This window comes from Equus quagga, chromosome 21, assembly GCF_021613505.1.
Source record: "Equus quagga isolate Etosha38 chromosome 21, UCLA_HA_Equagga_1.0, whole genome shotgun sequence".
Lineage (NCBI taxonomy): Eukaryota > Metazoa > Chordata > Mammalia > Perissodactyla > Equidae > Equus > Equus quagga.
Window position 1 is genome coordinate 23,175,204 of NC_060287.1, and position 22,169 is coordinate 23,197,372.

At 39.2% G+C, this 22,169-nt stretch overlaps 1 protein-coding gene across 6 annotated transcripts in view; it reads right to left on the reverse strand.

Annotated features, from left to right (window-relative positions):
• The window catches only part of APP (amyloid beta precursor protein), a 253,985-nt gene that overhangs the window by 186,881 nt on the left and 44,935 nt on the right, over nucleotides 1–22,169 (reverse strand). For all 6 annotated transcript variants that reach the window (XM_046648237.1, XM_046648236.1, XM_046648232.1 and 3 more), the window contains exon 2: nucleotides 7,784–7,951. In XM_046648237.1, coding sequence (XP_046504193.1) covers nucleotides 7,784–7,951 — 168 coding nt within the window. The remainder of the gene's footprint in view (nucleotides 1–7,783; nucleotides 7,952–22,169) is intronic.

A 22,169-nucleotide genomic window follows, 5' to 3' on the forward strand; every position in this document is an offset into this window, starting at 1 on the left:
CAGGTTGGTCTGACTTCCGACACAGCAGCTGCCTTCCCAGAGCACAAAAAGCCTTCTTGAGGCTTAGAAGCAGAACTAGACCAGTGTCACTTCCATTCTACTCTACTGGTTAAAGCAAGCCTCAGGTCCAACCAAGATTCCGAGGGAGGGTAACTACCGGAAGGCATAACGCATCGACAGCAACAATGGAACATATTACACAGGGTCACGGAAAGAACAATGTAGGGATTTGATTTGCTTAACGTTTTCAGGAAGTGTACTTAGTGATCATTTAGTATATCTAAAGTCGTGCTATATGTTTGTCCCTCTACTGCTCAGTGTGTATCATGGCATTCACATCTTAACTAGGTAAAAATAAACTGAGGCCAAATCTGGACTATGGGCCAACATTACCCCAACTCTTGCCTAAAAATCTCTCTAGAATTCTATCAGTGAGAAGAAACAGTCTCTGCAAAAGAAAACCACAAGCTCCATTCGAGGGTATGCTCTCTCAGTGTCGAGAAGAATGCAGAAACCCTGCCTATACTGCTCCAATCCCCATGCCAACAAGCCATCCACAAGCAGTTACTAAAATGACTACTAGCGTACTCTGGGTCAGAGCTAAGCGCTGGATAAAATGTGTTGTAAGGCGTGATCCTGAGAAACGAGAATTCTTAGTGACACCTTGGGCCTGTAATCCTTCTGCCCGCAGGAGCCACAGTAAATCCTACTCTAGCAAGACTTAGTCTTAGCTCAGACTGCAATAACAAATTACCATAGACTGGGAGGCTTAAACAACAGAAGTTTGTCTTCTCACAATCCTGGAGGCTGTAAGTCCAAGATCAGGATGTCAGCATGATCAGGTTCTGGTGAGAGCTCTCTTCCTGGCTTGCAGATGACCACCTTCTCCCTGTGTCCTCACATGGCCTCTTTGAAAGAATGAACTCTCTGTAAGCTCTCTGGTGTCTCTTCTCATAAGGGCACTAATCCCATCACGAGGGCCCCACCCTCATGTCCTCATCTAACCTTAATTACCTCTCAAAGGCCCCACCTCCAAATACCATCACGTTGGGGTTTAGGGCTTCAACACAGGAATTTGGGGAGGACACAAGCATTCAGTCCACAGCAGTCCTCAAAACATATTTGATGAAGAATGAAAGGAAATCCTCAAATGGTGCTGTGTTAATAAAAAAAAGAAAAATGCAAAGAAAGACAAGTATTTGAATGATGACTAGGCAGAAGCATAACTAATATGATTGTGGAAGAGAAGGGAATTTATGGGCACCAAGAATTTGGATGATTTGGGATAAAATGCAGATTATACAAATACTCAAGTTAAACCATAAGTTTCAACCTATCTTTCAAATCAAACTTTATAAGGGCTTAAACCAGGAACAAAGATAAAAGACTCAATTTTTACTTTTTCTCTCTAACCTTGCCCTTGACCAAGGATAGGACAGAAGAAATCACACGGCAAAAGAATGACAATATTCATAATAATAACAACAAAACAACCAATAACAAGGAATACAAATTGAGAGGAACATGACATTACCAAAGAGAGGGACCAGATAAATTACCATCAAAATAATAACATTTGACACATATTAAGTTAAGCACCAACAGATACAATGTGCAGCTATAATACGAGGCAATCTTTTGGAAAAACAAATTTAACAAGTGTGTTACACTGGTTAGCAAAAGGTCAAAATGAGGTCACAGTCATGAGTTTAGCCGGCTTCCTTCTTCTGTCCCAGGACCACAGGCTGCTAACAGCTGCCTCTCTGACTCAGCCAGCCGTCTCTAAAACATCTGTGTTTTGGTTACAAGACGCAGTGAGTGAGCACATAAAGAAAAAAATTATTCATCACTATTGGGAGAAAAATAATCGGTAAATGAGAAGCACTGTACATGGTAACTAACAGTAATAATTTCTATATCTATTTTTTAAAAAGGACTTAGCACAATGACAGATCACAGAATATAGCGGATAAATATCTTCATGGCACTGAAAAAATATGCTTGTCAACCTGGAATGCTACACTGAAGCCATCGTTCAATAAGAAGAAAACTTGTGGAAATAACTAAGATGAGAGCCATCCAAAAAAAAAAAAAGGCAGAATCTAAATAAATGATACTTATAGGAATAGAGATGCTTTAGTGAAAGGATTGGCTGTAAACGATGAATCCAGTTAAAGACAGAACCTACAACTATGAGAATTCTGGCAACAGAATAGACCGTAATATAACAATGTTGAAGATATATTTATATAACTTATAAAATCTGTGAGAAGGGGAGGTGGAAAAATTGTGAATATTATTTTCCTTGGCTTTCCTAGCAGGAAATTAATCAATACTGTCTAAATTAAAAACATGGAGTTAAAAAAAAATAAAGGAAAATAGACATTTTCCAACAACACACACATAAAACTCAGTTCTACAAATAAAAAGTACTCATTATTTATAATTATAAAAGAAAAATACCAGAATACCTACAAAGTGAGAAATGGCAAGAAGACCCTAAAATATCAATAAGGAATGTTCTAGATAGTTCAAGATGCACCATTCAATAGAAAATGTCAAACACATAAGTTCTGCGTGAACATCACTCTGCTCCCCATACCTTTCCAAAAGCTGGGTAGAGTCACGAAGCTCTATAAATTCCCTCAGCTACCCACTCTCCGAACTATAAAAATTTCCAATCCACTGAGTGTTTCTAAGTCCATTGTGTTGAGCTGTGGACACTATCCTATGTCACCCCATGCCACTCTTCATCATCACCAGCATCACTTTTTATGTTGCTAGGGTCCCTCTCCCCAGACCACACGGCTCTGGTTAGCTGTCAAACAGGCCATACACCCTCATGGTCAAGGCCAGCCAGCCCCAGTACAGAGTCCTTGTGGATATGGTGACGGTCCAAAGGTAGATATGTGATCAAAAGCACAGCCAGCCAGAATGCCTCCTTGAAATTATAATGCACACTGGCAGGATGAAGCTGGGATGACATACTGCCATAGCTTCTGGCTGCCATCTTCCCTGGCCTCCTAGAGGAAGCCCATCTTAGCAGAAGAAAATGAGGTGAACAGATAGGCGAATGGCTAAGACCACAGCAGAGAAATTCCAGGAAGCACTGAGTCTCAGTTCCAATATCTGAGGATCCAGTTCTGGATGCCTTTATTAAAATGCTGTAAGTTACTCGCACCCCAAGATCCTTCCTACTTGTGGGAGAAAATATTCTCCATGTGTAAGTTGTTTAGTGGGTTTCTGTCACCTGGCAAGAGAAACTGCCTAATTAACCAACCCCTACTACTTACTATTTCCCATCTTTTCCTCTCCTTCACTTATGCCTTGGATCACATTTCTCCCTAGTTCTGACAGATACCAGAGCCTAGTTTTCCAATGACGGACACCTACCCTTCCCACAGTTTAGCTTGAGCTTCCTTTAGCTTGAGTTCCTTCCCCTTAAAAAACAAAGACACAACAAAAAACAAAGCCTTTCTCTTTTCCTTGAATTGCCCTCAAGCTCTCTGCCTCTAGGTCTTTGCTCAAAAAGTCCACAGATGTCTTCACCATCCTTTCATGTTCTTCTTCCTGTAACCTACTGCAATTTGACTCCTATTCCATTGAAACTGCTATCCCAAAGATGAACAATGACCTTTTATTTGCCAAATCAGAAGAATGTTTTGTCAAGGTAGTTGGCACTTTGTTAATGTTCAATAAAAGTAAGCTGGCATTAGCAGCAGCAGAAGCAGCAGCAGCAGCAGCAGCAGCAGCAGCATCATCGCCATGCACCATCATCACCAGCATCAGTTTTTACATTGCTAAAGTTATTTTATAAGCCTTTGTTGGGGCCTAGGGTAGGCCACCCCAAAATATCCCACAATAGCATACTGATTATTTTGAAGTAAAGTTACTTGAGAAGCAGAAAGGGCATTCTGAGCCTCCTGTCTCTGTTCCTCCTGAAAGCAGGAAATAAATCTCCCACGTGAAAGGTGCTCTCCTGCATTCCAACCACCAGAGCTAGGAATTCAGGGCCGAGAAGCCACAGCAACAAACCTTGCTAATTTACCACCTCAAGTCTAAACTCTGCTTAAATTCCTATTTATATACCTCAAATCTAAGTTTCCTTGTCCTGCCATTCCTCACGAATATATTGTTTCTTTGTGCAAAAGATAAATATACTGACTGCTTTGTTCACTCTCTGAGCATCATTTCTTGAAGATCTCCAAGAAGTACGCATTAAACTGGGGTTTTCTCTTGTTAATCTGGTCTTGCGTCAATGTTATTATTAGTCCAGCCATAAGAACACAAGAAGGGAAGAAAGGGGATTTTCCCTTGCCCTGACACCTTTCTCTCCCCTTAGATTGACCTTTAACAATAGGTCCTGTCTTCTCCTCATCACTGCATCCTTAGCACCCAAGATATATGTTTGAGGAAGGAATAGAGAACCACTGGGCTCTAGGAAGGTGTTCATGTAATCACCTTGCACTAAACTTTTTCTTCTTCTTCTCCCCAAAGCCCCCCAGTACATAGTTGTATATTCTAGTTGCAGGTCCTTCCGGTTGTGCTGTGAGCACTAAAATATTTTTAACAAAAGATGTACTAAAAGAGTCCCAAACAAGACTTCTTCCCTGACTCCCAACTACCAGTAAAATTCCGGTGGAAGGTCTGGGGGCCCTCCTCACTTCTGCTTCCTTCTCCCACTTGCCACATCATGGGATCTAACACCCTTATAGGCCAGAGTCACGAGTGGCATGGAGCAGAGGGGGAGAGCAACACTGTTCAATGGAAATATAATACCTATGTAATTTTAAATTCCATAGTAGCCACATTAAAAAGTAAAAAGAAATAGGTGAAATTCATTTTAATGACATACATACTCACATTAGTAACATATACATGATGTTTAAAACAGTATATACAAAATATTATTTCAATATGAAATCAATATAAAAATTATTAACGTGATATTTTACATTCTTTTTTCATGTAAATCTTTGAAATATGGTACTTATCTTACAGCACACATTAATTTGGACTAGCCACACTGCAAGTGCTCAATACCCATATATGGCTAGTGTGCCGGACAGACAGGAGTAGAGGCTCCAGCAGAGTAGGTCCCCAGGGAACCCAGAAGGTAGATATGAGGTCAAAGTGACAAAGCAAGAGGGGGACTTTATGAAATGCAAATCTACAGTCATTGTCTTTCTTTAAAAAAAAAAAAAACACTTTCAATGACTTCCTGTTGTTATAGAATAATGACCAAATTTATTAAAAGGGCTCACAAGGCCCGATGGTCTGGGCTTTTCTGACTTCTCCAGTCCAATGTTTTTCTAACCCATGTAAGACTCTGGCCTGTATGCATTATCTATAAGACTTCTGTGGGTGGCGAGCTGAGACAGACAAATAATACCAGAATTGCTAGGGGTTTACTCTCATCCCCTCCCACCTCATGGCCACCAACAATCTGGCAAAGTCTGGGACCTGGAAGAACCACTCTGTGGCTCAGCTCCAGGACAAAAACAGACTAAAACAGGAGGTGAAGCCACTCAGAAATTAGTGGGATCTCTAAGTGGAGTGGGAATAAGGGTTGTTCTCAGGGTCGAGAAAAGGAATTTTGATAAGGTCATCATACAAATGCAAAAACATCTGCTTATTCATAAATGAAACTAAGGGAGGAAAAAGATGCAAACTATGATACACATATCACAATAGCCGCTTGACAGGGAAGGAGGACACGGTCAATATCATTAATGAACTAGGAGTTCTGGCCTTTTCCAAAAAATATTTTGTTTAATATTCAGAATGCGTAATCCGCATGCGTATCCAGAAAAGTGAAATCCAGGTATCAAAAACCTATAAGTAGGCAGAGTTGAATTTTACTGAACTCATAACATATCTGCAGAATTGTACTAGAAGAGCTGTTTAGTACGATGTGAATGTTATTTCCAAAATGCATCTTTTAGAAATGTCATAGCTGGGCAAAAGTAAGTTTATTATCAATCCTATTTAATAAGTGTTTTTAAAGAGAAATATCACAAATACTAGTGAATTCTACTTAAATATGAAGAATTTTTTCACAACGTGGTTCATACTCCTGCGAGATAAAAATATATCATGATAATGTGGTTGCCTTTTTGCTCCTCAAAACACAAAAGCCGATATTTAGAGATTGTCCTTTCTTAGAGTGCTACCCAAAAAAAATCATACATATGTGTGTATGTATATGTTTTATATAATATATAATTCATTAAATGCGAATTTTGGATTCAAAAAGGTTAAAGGAAATTTTCTAGTACATAAAAGATTACAACAAAGAAAATGATGCCAGGTTATCTGTCTTTTATATAGAGTGAGGAATTTTCACTTTACCAACAGGCATTAAGACTAATTGCTTTAAATGTTTTTAAAACACAAACAGCTACATATCCTGGAATAGATCACTGCCTAGAAGTGTGGATAAAATGTCTTGGACCCAGTTATTTTAAACTGAATTAATACGGAAGAAATAATCTATGAAATAACATTTTTATGAAAATATAAAAAAAATAAAAGAAACAAGGAAAAAATGCACAAAGGATGACAATCTTTATAAATGGTGAGGGCATGATTTCCAGGATATAAAATTTAAAAAAGCAAAGTGCAGAACAGTGCTTACTGTAAGCTACACACTTTTTATAAGAAAAAGAAGAAAAGCAGGCCAGCCCTGGTGGCCTACGGGCTAAGTTCAGCACACTCCAATTTGGCGGCCCAGGTTCACCCATTCAGATTCCAAGCATGGACCTACACCATTCCTCAGCCATGCTGTGGCGGCAACTCACATATACAGCAGAGAAAGACCGGCATGGACATTAGCTCAGGGCTAATCTTCCTCAAGTAAAAAATGAGGAAGACTGGCAACAGATGTTAGCTCAGGGCTAATCTTTCTCAGAAAAAAAAAAAGAAAAAATAACAGGTGGCCCTCTGCATCCATGAGTTCTGCATGTACAGAGTCAACCAACTCTGGATGGAAAGGTCTAGATGGTTGTGTCTGTAATGAACATGTGCAGACTACTTTTTCTTGCCATTATTCCCTAACGATACAGTATAACAACTATTTACATAGCATTTACATTGTATTAGGTATTATAAGTAATCTAGAGATGATTTAAAGTATAAAAGAGGAGGTGTATAGGTTATATGCTAACATTAGACCATTTTATATAAAGGACTTGAGCATGGGGGTCCTGGAACCAATCTCCCATGGATACCCATGGACAAATACCTTCTCTTTTGCAAGAAGGATAAATAAAGAACAATGGAAATGTTTATCAAGAGAAGACGGGTGACAAGTGAGATTTCTGAGTGCAACTTTTTACAAAGTTTCAATGTTTTAACAATTTAAATGTTTTACATTTTCAAAAACTAAAATTAATAAGGAGAGAAAAGGTAAAATTGAATACAAATAAATGAACTAATCTATATCAAACTGGTAACATAAATAGAAAAAATTAATTGTAGTCACTTTCAAACACAATACCTTGACCATACAGCCATGGTGAGATATAATCTAAAGATAAAAAGAAGCGCCAAGATTCCTTCAACTTAGCCCAGTTGGTTTATTGACGGTTGGAACAAGACATCATAATTTTAAAAAACATATTGTAGGGTAAAGCAAGCAAATATATTAATGGTATGGTGAAGCATTAGGGACCAAGATTTTCACTGCAAGAGATAAAATGGAAATGAATAAGCAGTTAAATTAAAAAAAATAAATAAATGCGTGTGATCCAACAGGAACCACCGGCCACCAGAGGGGACTTACTTCTTGGCAGTACTGCAGGATGCCCTCCTTGGTGCCAATGCAGGTCTTGGTCCCTGATGGATCTGACTCCCACTTCCCATTCTGCACATTCATGTGCATGTTCAGTTTGCCACAGAACATGGCGATCTGGGGTTCTGCGAGCAGGCCAGCATTGCCGTCCGTGGGCACCTAAAAAAAGAAGTTTCGGTTAGTTATAGAAATCCATAGCGCTGAGGGAGAGACTGGGGGAAAGGCTGTAAAGAGGAACATGGCACAGAGCAAAACCCAAAATAGTTGTATTCCTGCTAATTCTCAATTATGAATTAGCCCTGCCTTCAGCATTCCTTTGAGTTAAATATTATGTATGCCACATACGTCTCCAACCACCCATAACATTGTATGTTTTTTTACATTGAAACGAAGAAATTAGTAATATTGAGAAGAACTTATTCATTGCAAAGCTTATGCATTTCCCCATGGCAGATTTTGTAGTGCCTGCTGAAAGGTTCTGACAATAAAATAAGATGCTTTTCTAAAATAAATATAATCGCTCTGGAGGAAACCACATTCTCATAATAACTCCATCTGACTCACACAAAGGACAACGCCAAGTGCCTGCATGATGACCAGGTCTGGGAGTGATGTTGTGTGTCACCTCCCAGGGCTGAGGGCACGATGCTAGTGTGCATTAGTTAGCAAGTGATTGCATTACGATTTTTTGAACAGAAAAATTACTGAAGAATTTACCAGGCACAAATGTGACTGAAATATGTTGTCTGTTCCACCAATTTTTGCCAGAACATTCTCCAGTATCTCTCAGCTCTGAAGAGTACGGTAAGGGTGCTGGTGTCCCATCTCCCCAACCACACTGCCAGGAGGCAACAAGGACTCACTCAGAGCCGAGCAGAGTCCGTGCCATGTAAGAAGCTCTCCATAGGTCTTAGCTATTCCCACCGCAGGCAATACACCATTCCATGAAAATAACTTTGACAAGGGTGCCCTTCTGTATTTCCAAACCCTTCTGTGCACAGGTATTACCTTCACATCAATATTTTTAAAAGGGAAAATGGAAGTTCTGAAATACGTACACTACCTCACTGAAACAGGTTCTTTTATCTCAAAAAAGGAAAACAAAAAATCATCAAGAGATGAAAAATAAATCCAGAGGAGTAAAACTGTGATTGGAAACCAAGGAATCAAAAGACACATTAAGCAAAATAATTCCTCCCTTGTTAAATCCCAGCTGCTGAGGAAATCTGTGATATCGATGCCAAAGGTTCATTTCCAACAGAAGCTATTCATGCAGTCGAGAACTGGGTGATTCTATAATAACTTCTATCATTTCTAAAAAGTGTTCACAGCCGAAAAAACAACAAACCCTAAAATTGCACTGAGACAGTTGAGTTAAAGAAATAGCTTCCTGACACTTCTTCCCACGGAAACATAAAAAATAGATCAAACATCTGTCCATTCTAGTCATATTCATATATATTTTGTCCAACCACAACAGTGGATTTATGTCCTTTAAAAACTAAAAAAAAATCTTGAGGCTGGCCCAGTGGCATAGTAGTTTAGTTCATGCACTCCGAATGAGCAGCCCAGAGTTCACTGGTTCAGATCATAGGCACAACCTACACACCACTCATCAAGCCATGCTGTGGTGGCATCCCACATACAAAATAGAGGAAGATTGGCACAGATGTTAGCTCAGCGGCAATGTTCCTCACCAAAAAACAAAAAATTTTGCACTGAAGCCAGCTGAGACCTATCACAGAACTGGGTGCAAAAGCTCCTGGCAAAATCTCTAAAACCCTGTCTCGAGTAACATTTCCTACATTTCTAGTTTGACTTTGTAAGGTATATTTAATTAACAAAATTCTACGTCTACACTGCCAGATGTAACAAACAGCAGTTGAGGCCACAGCATCAGATGGTCAGCAGGAACAGCTGGGACCCCTCAACTCCCCAGTTTGGGTCCCTTGCCACCTCCTACAACTTCCAAGCCAGAGACTGAGGGGCTCATTCTCCAATGGATGCAAAGAAGCAACCTGAGGGGAGTGCTCTATAAACATAAGTTTCACAGCTCTCCTGAGCAAGCAAGAGGAAATTCAATGCCTGGATCCTAAAAATCAGAATACAAATTTTGTCAATTTTATTGAAATAAGTAGTAAGATAATAACACTGCAAGGAAGTCAGATAATAATCTGATACCCACAGATAAGGCCCTATATTAGATGCGATGGAGGATATGAAATATATTTATTACATAAATATATAAATTTACTTATTTATAAAATATGGGCCACGCCTTCAAGGAATTTACAACCCAGTAATGGAATCACCATTGTATTCCCTATGGTACTTCATTCTGCTCAAACTCACTCTTGTCCTAGAGATTTCCAGTCTTAGCAAAATCCTGGCACTTTACCCCTAACAGAACAGAGTTATGATCTCTGTACCTCTGTTCCTTACAGTGTCTATTTCCTTGTCAATACAAATACCCTTTATTCCATATCCTCCCCTAAGGAACACTTACATGCCAATTTCTCTCCCAGTGGTAGAGAGCCTCTAAGAAGGCCCCCAGGGATCCCAGCCTCCTGGGATTCACACTCTTGTCACTGTCAGCACCATCCCATAATGTATCAGGGCTTGTAATATAGCCAAAAAGATAGGTGACTTCAAAGGCAAAGTCATAAATAGCACCACGGCTTTGTCCTTGCTCTCTGGGATCACTCACTGTGGGCGAGGTCAGCTGCCATGTTGTGGGGATGCTAAAGCAGCCCTATGGAGAGGCCCGGATCCTGAGGAACCAGGTTTCCTGTCAACTGCATGGTGAAGGAGCCTGGAAACATCCTTGGAAGTCCTCAGAGACCTAGAGCCAAAACCACCCAGAAGACATTCCCAAATTCTTGACCAACAGAATCTGAGATAATAAATGTCTGCTGTTTTAAACCATTAAGTTTGGGGTAAACTGTTACACAGCAACAGATACCTAATACGCTCCTCCTTTTCTCCAGCTCCATAATACAGCCACAAACAGCCTTTGATCTCCTCAACTGAGAAAAGTAAATACATAAAAAATACTGCCCTCCATTGTATTATCCTCTAGAGCAGGGGGTCAGCAAATTTTTGCTGTCAAGGACCAAATGAATATTTGAGGTTTTATGAGCCAAACAGTCTCTGTTGTGACTACTCAGCTCTGCTGTAATGCAAAAGCAGCCTCAGACAACATGCAAAATGGATGTGGCTGTTTTACAATAAAATTTTATTTACAAAACGGGCAGTAAGCCAGATTTGGCCAGTGAGCCATGGTTTGCCTATCCCTGCTCTAGAGGAACTATCCTCTTCCCATTTCTGGCAACAAATTAAATCAATTAAATCAGCCAGTGATTTATTTATTTATCTTGAGGGTGGGGGGAATTCTATTTTTTTTTTTTTTTTTTTTGGTAAGGAAGATGAGCCCTTAACTAACATCTATGTTGCCAATCTCCCTCTTTTTACTTGAGGAAGATTGTCACTGAGCTAACATCTGTGCCAGTCTTCCTCTATTTTATGTGGGGTGCCGCCACAGTGTGGCTTGATGAGCGATGCTAGGTCTGCACCTGGGATCCTAACCTGCGAACCCCAGGCAGCTGAAGCAGAGTATGCAAACCCAACCAGTACTGGCCCCAGCTGGTGAATTAATAAACACTCACTGATAACCACCTTCTCCCCTGCTTCTTAAGCCCCCTGTAATCTGGTTTCCATTCCCACCACTTGATTCAAACTGCTTTCTCAAAGGTTCCACATAACCTCCTGAGAAACTACATATGCTTTTTCTTCACTATCTGTGTCCCTCTTCAACTTTGCCATGCAGAATCTTCTTTGCAAGTCTTTTCCCTTGGCATCTGTCTTCTGTCGCAATGAACTATCCTGGCTCTCCTTACTTCTCTAACTACTAACTCACAATCCTTCTATTCCACAGCATAGGACATTCCTAAAAATGGGGCCACTGATTCCCATTTACCTACTTTAAAAAGTCTTGGTGTTCTCACTCTTTCAACCCTTAGCTGCAGAGAGGCAACTCCAAGATAACAACAACAATAATAAATGGCAGCAGCTAACATTTCTTTCTTCATTCCAAAGTTTGAGTACATAACACATACTTGGCACTGATGTCATTTTGGGGACAAAGCAGTAAATCAGGCCAAGTCTTTGCCCTGACAGCAGGATGACCAATCATCCCAGTTGGCCTGGGACTGAGGGCTTTCCAGGATGTGAGCCCTTTAGTGCTAAAACTGGGAAAGTCCCTGGCAAGCTGAGAAACTGGTCACCCTACTGATCACCCTACCTTTTTTGGATCATCTACCATTTAGGATCACCTAGGGTAGGTCACCCTACTCTAAATGCTTCTTCATTTTTTCCTATCTTGACTTCTTAATTTCTTTTTATTTCTTCTACTCTTCACTTTGTCATCCTTCCCTTTTCTTGACTTTACAGTTATTTTGATGCCATCTGTTTGTATGTTTGTATATCCAACTACCACATGGTGGTGGATCTTTCTCACATCTCTTTAATTAATTAATTAATTTTTTTGAGGAAGATTAGCCCTGAGCTAATAGCTGTTGCCCATCCTCCTCTTTTTGCTGAGGAAGACTGGCCCTGAAGTAACATCCATGCCCATCTTCCTCCACTTTATATGTGGGATGCTTGCCACTTGCCAAGCAGTACATAGGTCCACACCGGGGATCCAAACCAGTGACCCCCCAGGCTACCAAAGTGGAACATGTGAACTTAACCACTGCACCACTGGGCCGGCCCTCAGATCTCTTTAAATGAATGATTATGGTCTATCATATTACTGGAAAACATGTTTAATTGCCTAATGATCTCTTAATGGGAGTTAATATGAGAATGTACATGCTTCAGTTCCTTTTGGATTTTCCACCAGATGAGATCCAATATTAACTCTAAAAAATAAGTATAGAGAGTCACAGTCAATAACAGGCCCCATTTTCTTAGAGTGGAGATTGTATAATAGTTCAAACTTTGACTCCTTAATAATTAGGGCAAATTATTATACTAGAAATTGTAAAATTGGCTGTATGTATACATCTGAGGCCCTTCACAAATAAATACTTAGGTCACAAAACCACATCTCGGTAAAATTCTTTCCCAAACCAACACCAGGTGTGTACACAAAGATTGGAGCAAAGGGCTGGGAGACACAAACTGAACAAGAAGCTTTTCTAGTCTTACTGAAGCCCACCTGTAAATAATTTCACATTTTAAGTAACATATCCTGGCTCAGTTAATTAAAACAAGACAAACAACCCACAGGATCCTTACCTGCATCAAATAACCCATTTAAGAAACAAAACGTGGTTGCTAGCAGCAGCCCACTGACGTTCAGCCAGAAGGAAACCATTACCAGCCAAGGTGGCCACACAGGAGATAATACTTAACCTTCCAAGGGCCCAACAGGTTTACTCAAATCCCTTCTTCTGAATGAAGCGTCAAAGAAATGGCTTATTTTCAGGACCTGCTAACATGGACCCTCTTAAAACTGGAATCTTTGGGTCCTAGAGTAAGTTATTTGCTGCCAGCGAAAATGCATACTCTGCCCAAGTCATCCTAAAGATCATTAGCCCTAACTTTTTATAAATATTTCTCTTTTTAATAGAAAACACAAAAGCTTTAGTAGATGGGAAATATAACCACTTAAATAACTATTACATTTTGATTTTGTTTTCATCTTAACATGATCTAAGGTAACTTAAGGTTACTTTGCAGAAATCCAAGACAACACCTAAAAGATTGGAAGCCTGGTATCGCTGGCCATTCATGGTCTGTGCATTTCTGCGAGACTAAAGATGAAGATAATTCTTGTAAATGGAATGACTTTCCACTGACATCATAAGATCAGAGATGTTTTCCCATGGGAAAACAGTGTTCAGTGACAATGAACAAAACAACTGGCTGAAACAATGGAGCATCCACACACTGTCTCAAAAGCTAGAGGCTATTTACAGAGCGCTCTGAGCTACAGACACCTAAACATGCTGCAAATCCTTTAGAAACGATCCTTTGCTGCCAGAAAAATATTTCAGGGTCTTAGCATACAAAGTAAAAGTGAAAATGGACTTTCCAAAGCAAGTTTGCTAGCAAACGGCTTTAAAAGGGTTTAAGGAGAAGTTAAAGTAAACAAATAGAAAAATATATACCTAATCTGGGCCAATCTTTGGAGGTGAACCTGGAGCCCTCCACCTAGAATCAATCCAGTTTACAAGTGCAAAACCGGCTTCTAGAACTTCCTAACAAGCTCTCCTGCTGTCTTTCAAACTGGGTGTTCCCTCTCCCCAAAAAGTTTCTCTCTATTATCATCAAGGAGATCAAAATTCCTTATAGAGCAGGCTTGGCAGGATTCCCCCCCACAGAGCCCCAGCTAAAGGGGAAAGGAACAAGGGACTCTCTGTTTCACTGGCTGAAAAGTCCTGCTTGGCAAGGCGAGGGCACAGATCCATAGCTTAGCTGCATCCGTGGATTTATGTAATTTGAAGGTTTGTGGCTAATGAAAACCATCTGGTTTCTGCATTGAAACGGACTTCTCACTGGTCTGAATAGCTGGTTTCATATAGTGGAGTAGTTGGTACTATTTAATCAGTTCCCAATTTCCTCAGGGTCAGATTCTTGTATAGTAAGTATCTTTTTAAAAGCACACGGTGATACTATTTCTATCACATCCGCGGTTTCCTCACGTAAATACAGTTTTCCCTTAACTTGGGCATAATTCAATTATGTCCCACAAAAATGCTTTTACTTTTAAAACATTCAAATTTTCCATTTTGAATGTAATTAACTGTTCTCCAAAATTATAACGTAGAGATTTGAGAGTGAACTCCTTTTAAAGGGGAATTAAATATATCGCTTAACGCTTAACATAAGCAAATTTTCATTCTCCAAAGGAAAAGACTATCTGTGAGGTTTTCCTTTAAATGCCCCCCCCAAAAAAAATCATAAACAGAACCAGAACATCTGCAATTGCCCATTTTATCTCTAGCAGAGGAAAAGTGAAACTAAAATTAGAATCACAGAACTGGAAGAATCTGGAAAATCATTCACCCCAACTCTAAGCAGAAGGAAAAAGTTCTCATAAGGACTTGTCCAAGGCCACAGAATTACGAAGAAGCAGAGATGGGAGTTGGACCTACTCCATCAAGGCTTTCATCAATGTCACCAGGCCGACTCTCAAATTAAAACGGAAAATTGCAATTTTTGAAGGTTTTGCCCTGTGTGTGCTTGCATATATTTGTGGTGAGACAGAATGGAGAAGCTAATTAAAGCATACAGAAAAATGAAATGTGGTTCCTGAAACTGTACACGGCTTCAGTTTACCTGTGTGGAGAGGTGGCCACATTCCTCCCATCCGCTCTTTGCCGTACAATTATTTCAGAGCTCGAGTTTCAGGCTAAAAATTTCCCACAAAAGTGAGCAAAGAGAGAAAAAACTCCTTTGAGAAAACTAATCCACGTATTTCACTGCTTGAAATTTGACATTCTTTTGGGGGCACTGTTGACCTGGCTTCAAATTACAAGTTATTGCTCCTTGATAAATACATGGCCTTTGTTGATAAAGTTAATTCGGATACTGACCCACAAAATGGAGGCCGCCCCAGTGGTGCAGCCCACATCACAAATCTAACTCTCAGTCAACCTGCACTGAACGGAAACCTTGACAGCTGTCAAGGAAACTTGACATACACCAGTCAGACTCCACCAATTCAGTTTTAGCTAGTTTACCTGATCCTGGAAAACAGGACCTGCTTGGCCTCATAAGGAAATCTCTGACCTCTTAGCCAGCCACGCCCTGTTCCCATGTCACCTCTTCTACCGCTGTATACAACTCCTTCTTGCCCCAAACCCCTCAGGAACAGAGCTCCACTGATTGTGAGGCCCTGGACTCCCCCAATCCCTAGATTGTTTTCCCTCGAATAAAGGACATCAAACTCATTGCTAAATTGTTTTAATTTTGCCATTGACAATAGCAAGCTTTTCTTTGTACTCAAAGGACAGATATTCTAAAGTGGACCCAAAAGTCCTTCCATCTCATAACCAGGCTGGTAAATAATTCTTGCTGCTGGTGCCCAGTAGGAAATCAAGTAGTTCTTACAATAGAAAGCTTTGTTATTCAACACCCACGAAATTCATTATGACGTCTAAAGCATGAAGTTTAGGTAGGCCCAAGAAAGAGGGATGTCCACTGCCTAGAACAGACATAAAACCAGAATTTTAAAAAATAGAGCCTCATGTATGGCAAACACACTATTTGCCTAAAAAATAGTCTCCGAACCAATTAATGCCCATTTAATTTCTAAACAGTGAATGTTCTATATTTTAACTGCATGCATATAAATATATATATACTGTACCATGCGTAATTGTGTCTAATGTGCTCTTGTATTGGTAACAGTCAAATTCTTTTCAACATCATTTTGAGGAAGAAATAGTTTATCTCTTTAATTTTGTCTTTAATCATAAGTTTTACTGACGTGTCATATAGCTAATATACAAAAATATACAGTATCATGATCTTTATACTATTTGACTCTCTCAATATTGCTATTATCTTATCAGCCTTGACCTTGTGAACATGGAGATAGGAAAAGAACTAAGGCAAAAATCAAAGCATCTACTTAGGCCTTTCCCTTCATTACCTCATTTGACTCTTAAAAGAAACAAGATAAGTTACTTCCACATCTACTTAGATAATCAGAAGGGCTCAAAACTTGCCTAGGTGGCTGTTTACTCCATAGTCCATGTGTGCTTTTTTCATATTAAGCCAGCTGGCATTCCTGCTACTAGTTCTCAAGCTTTCTTATTTTTAAATCTTGAATATTATTTTCAAATAACTTTTTTCCCCCTATGGTAGTAGTATTTTGCAGTTCTTTGTTACTGGCTTAAAAAAAATTAATTTTAGAGCAAGTAAAAGGGGGTGCAAATTGAGTTTAAATGTTTAATCTGCGCCAGCCCCAATGGCCTAGTGGTTAGGTTTGGCCTGCTCCACTTCAGCAGCCTGGGTTTGGTTCCCAGGCGCAGACCTACACCACACCTCTGTTGGTGGCCACGCTGTGGTGGAGGCTCACATACAAATAAATAAATAAATAAAACAGGGAAGAGTGGCAACAGATGTTAGCTCAGAGGAAATCTTCCTCAGCAAAAAATAAAATAAAATAAATGTTTAATTTGCATCCCTTAAATTTAAATCACTAAATGTCAATATCTACTAACTTTTGGTAGCTTTCTGCCCCTAACGTGCAAATGCAAAAGTTTCTCCTAAATTAGTTCTTTCCTTAAATCAGAAGCAGTCACCTGAATCTGCAAAGTAGGGGTCCAAAACCCCCAACATCCCAACTGTTAATGCATTTTCACCAACCGTTACTTACTTAATGTGTATGTTCTAATTTTTCAACAGTGAGCATATACCTGCATATGTATCCCAGTATACATACCTACTATGTGGCTATCTGTATAGTATGTACTGGTGGTGTAAGTAGTAGTAATAAACACACACATGCACACACACAAACACACACAGTTTACTGGGAGAGATCAATTAGACCAACTCTCAAATGGCAGTGCTTTGCTGAAATCTCATTCCAGAGTTATTGCATTTAAGTCATGTTGCTAACAAGCTGGAGGAGTTGGAAATTGGGCTCCTCAGAAATGCTGGTTTGAATGGCAGTCATTTTAAAGAAATTTGATGGCAACAACTGTACAATTTTCCAGTATGATTTCCACTGTTCTGACAGCTAGGGCCGATTTGTAGCACATAATGCAACACAGAAAAATCACATTCTATTACTCCTCTCCATTGTAGATACAAGAGATATTCTATAGATGTTCAATTTCTGAAGTTTTACTGTTTTCTTTTAAATCTGGCCATGCTCAGCCAAGATCAGCTGACCCCATAGGCCTATGAGCTATAAGAAGTTATTATTTTAATTGAATTTTGGGGTCGGTTGTAGCTCTGCAGCATCATTGCAGCAAGAGAACTAATACAGGCATATATTTGATAGGAATAACTAAAATACTAAGTGATAGAATCAGGGCTCAAAATTATTTCAGAAGGTAGAAACTTTTTCTAATTGAATTTTTTAAGTACATACAAGAACCTGTATTTTGCCTGAAATAATTCTTTGAAGTAGTAAAGGACAGGAAAGGCATAGCTGGGTAGCAGTTCCATAAGAAAAAGTCCCAAAGGCTTTAAGCAATGAAAATGAAAGAAAATGAAAAGCTAATGCACTCTTATGCTTTACAAACACAGGGCCCCAGATGATCATGAGAAATCTTGCTGTGTCAAATCCCATCTGGAATGATGTATTCACATTTTTAGCTAAACACTAAAACGTTAAAGAAAGGTTACCTTGGAGGAAAACAAAATTTTATCAGGGTACTTTTAAGAAAACAGGAAAAAATAAGGGTGGAAGAAAACAACTGAAGGAAAAATCACAAGGAAGAGCCTATAATATGACCAACAGTGATGGAGAGCGGTGTTGAAGGAACATCATCAGATGGTGCGCCCCTCATCAAGGGGCCACTTAAATGGGTACCCGTCCACTACGGTTTCAGAAGAGGTCACTGAAATGTGTGGGAAGTTAGATGAGGTTAACAGTTTTCAAAAGTTTTTAAGCAGTAGGACCTTGTGTTCAAATAAAATTTTGTGTGAAATCCTCGCAGCTGGGCACTTAGCTCCTCGGAAGCGGGATTTCAGCCTTACACAGCTTCCGAAGCAATGGTCTCCCTGAAAATTTATTTTTCTACTCCCTTTTCTATTGTTAGCTTATGGGCCTTACTACTCCGCACCCTCAAAAGCCTTTGCTCTTTCGGTTCCTGCATTCTTGAAAACTCTGCTCCCTTACATAGTTCTCCAGAAAATGACTATACTGTTGAGTACCCTGAACCTTGACTGTCTGGGAAAGGTGAGCAGTAGCTAGTTCAACTGAGGAGCTGAATATTTCATTTGATTTAACTGTAATTAATGTAAATTTCAATTACTCAATCCTACTACTGAGAAACTTTTAAGCATGTTTAGAACAACTTGGGTAAGCAAATCTGCTTTTTCACTGTAAATTTTATGAACTCCATGAAATTTTTCCAATGAGAATTCAGCGTCCCAATTGAGATTTTGATGACTTAGTATGAAAAATATGTTGTAAAATACCCCATAATAATTTTATATGCTGAAATAATAATTGTGTTAAATAAATTAATTCCAACTGTTTCTTTTTACTCTTTTTTAATATGTCTCCAGGAAAATTTTTAACTACATACGTGGCTTACATTTTATTTCCATTGAACAGTGCTGCCCTAAACATGCCAGACATAAGCCAGTACAAAATTTACAACACAATAATAAATTATGTTCACGTCAACATGTGGCCCATTTGTCTTTTATTAATCTTATGGCATGCATATCGTGGCCTCGTGGTCTTTTTTATCAATTCTTGGAAAGTGAGGATGTCATCTAGTTCACTTGGCATAGACCAGCACATTTATATCCAGAAACCTGATAAATATTTGATATTTAATGTATTATATGAAGTAGGGATCAGATAAGAAAATGGCTCAGCTATGGTATATGATCAGTACTCTCTTGGTTTTATCTCCTAGGACTGGAAGGGAAGGATCAGATCAGCGGGAAATAAGATGATGCTCCAAACACAGGCACTGAAGCTTTTAAGGAGATGGCAATCAATTGTTGTGATCTTTAAATCTGACTGATTTTGTGGACTTAACTACTTTTCCTTTCTCTTTATACCTCCGTAAATGACAACCTATTTAAATACACAGGCTTTATTTTTTTAATGAAATGTATTTTGTTTTCACTCGATATGTTTTTAAAAGGAAATATTTGAAATCTGAAAACAGTCTAATACTATTAAATAGGCCATCCTTCTGGCTCACATTTTACATGTGGCTGTGTGCATATAAAATCTTATTCTAATTACACTTCTCCCAGCCAAGGACATGCAAATTACATCAGCAAATACTCATGCTACTAAGATCACAGTCCACTAAGCAGTATGCACTTGTGAAATCCATGTAACACAAGCAATGAGGGTTCTTGCCACACATAGGCCTGGCCCAGCCCTCTGTTGTGCACAAAAGAAGGTGGGGTGACAAATGGGGAGGCGCGGAGTTCCGGAATGTTGGGTCAAGCACTCCGTCACTTGATACCACACATTGAGATCATACCAGACTTCACCCATGTGGCACGAAACAAATCCCAGAGTTACAGCCTCAACATCACCTGGGTTTAGCACATAGAGCCAAGCAAGTGGAAGAGGAATGAGTTCTAGATAAAACTTATTTTGTTTGCCTTGGAAAATATTATCCCCATGTAATTTGCAAGCTAAATCGTTATGACCGTTCGCTGGGTCGTTTCTCTTCGGAACATGAGGCTTTGCATTTTGCCAGGATATTTGTGGTACCCTACTCATCACTAGGCAGATGCACGTATCTTTTATGCAATGTCATAAAAGATATGCAATGTCATTCAGCACTATATACTAATGACACAGCTCTAAAATAGACTTTTATCAACAGCACTTTAGCCATAGCACTACAATAGATTTTCTAGAGTGTAAGGCTTTTGCTAATATTCCTAGGGTATAAATAAGTGCAAATTTAAAAGGTTTTTAGTTCTTACTTTTTTCTCTTTATTTCTTCTCATTTACCCACTGCAGCGTTGGCCCATTCAGAATGTATAGCAGAGAAGAAATAGAGCACTAAGGGATCGTTAGAGAACAAGAAGTCTTTGAACAAGCTGCAAGTGGGGAAAAAAAAATGGAAAACAAGCTTCCAGAAGAGGTAACGGGTTTGTAAATGGAGCCAGTTTATCATTTAATTAGAACACACTTCTGTCCAAGAGTCCATACTACTTGGACAAGGGGGAAAAAAGGGTGTATTTGTCTGCCCTGTGTCAGCCCAGAAATTCATTCCTATTTCCCTAACAGTCTCTACCTGGTCTCAGGCCTCAGGCCATTGTGAAATCAATGTAGGGGGAGAGACAATTAGGACTAGAATGGGGAGAGGTGGTTAATGGGATTCCTAGTCTTGGACTCAGTGAGGGAGTCAGCACCCATATCAAGGCCTGGTACATTCCAGAATGTCTATATCCTTTCATATCTTTATAATTTCTAGTACCAAAATGGTACAAAAATACTAGTAAGGTTGAAAAGCCTTACAAAGATGCTCTTTTTCCAGGTAAGTAAAGATATAATACTGTCCTTCAGTGCACATTAAAATCTCAGAGCAGCTCTCAGGGGGATGAGGGACGCACACATCAACCTCAGAGCCCTGATAAACTCTCCCCAGGAAGTCACTGCCCTCTGACTTCCTACCAGCCTGAGGCAGACAGTTCAGAACACTCTGAGAGTCAGTTGGCATGTCATTATCAGTGCCAAATTTAAGGTATCTGTATGTTTTAGCATGGGCCCATGAACTTGTGTTTTATAAAATGGTACCAACCAATCCTCGCCATTAATAGATGGCTTCCAATCAACAGTATGAGGAAGATCATAGGTGAAGAATGATAATTAACAAACTTTATGAAAAAGTTTCTGAAAAGTCTTTAAAGCTAGTCATATTAGAGGAGATCAGGTGAATAGGAAGGGGGAAAAGAGGGAATAAAAGAATTTACTCCATGAAAAGTAATTGAGACAGAGGCAGACATTTACCATTTACATCTGTTCTTATCTCTTCATACATACACATGTCCACATTTATGTATATAGTGAAAAGCCACCTAGATTCTGTTGGAATAAGAAAAAGTATAAATAAGTACATTATATGGGAGAAGAGTTCAAATATCTATAAGTCAAGTGGCATCAAAGAATTCATGGTCTTAGAACTTCACTTCTCTATTTTTAGAATATTTACGAACTATTTCAGGAAGAGAACAAGAGGTACTTTGTTTTTGATAAGCAGAAAGGATTATTTACATTATATCTGTTCAAAGTTCCATAATATTTAATTATCTACCTTTCTTGGCCTGCATTAAACACTCACACAATCGTGTTTTTATAACTAGCACTTCCGGTAAAGGTGAAAACTGCTTTGCAAACATAATAGAAATTCAGAGAGAGTATTAAGTTGATGTGAGAAATCTACACTAACTTTCAAACAGCATTCCTGTTCATTGTTCAAACTGTATTCTGTTAACGTATCACTTTTAGTGTAAGCCAAGATTATGTCTCCTCTTCCAGCGTTACAACACTGAAGAACACTCCAGGTTCAAGTTTCAGGCTATTTGCTTGATAAGCACGGATAGATTATCCTTCTTAAATAAGGCCCCAAGGCACTTCTCAAAGAAGCTTTCCCTCTCTACAGCCCTAAGACTCACAATAAGAATTTTTCAAATTGCCTTT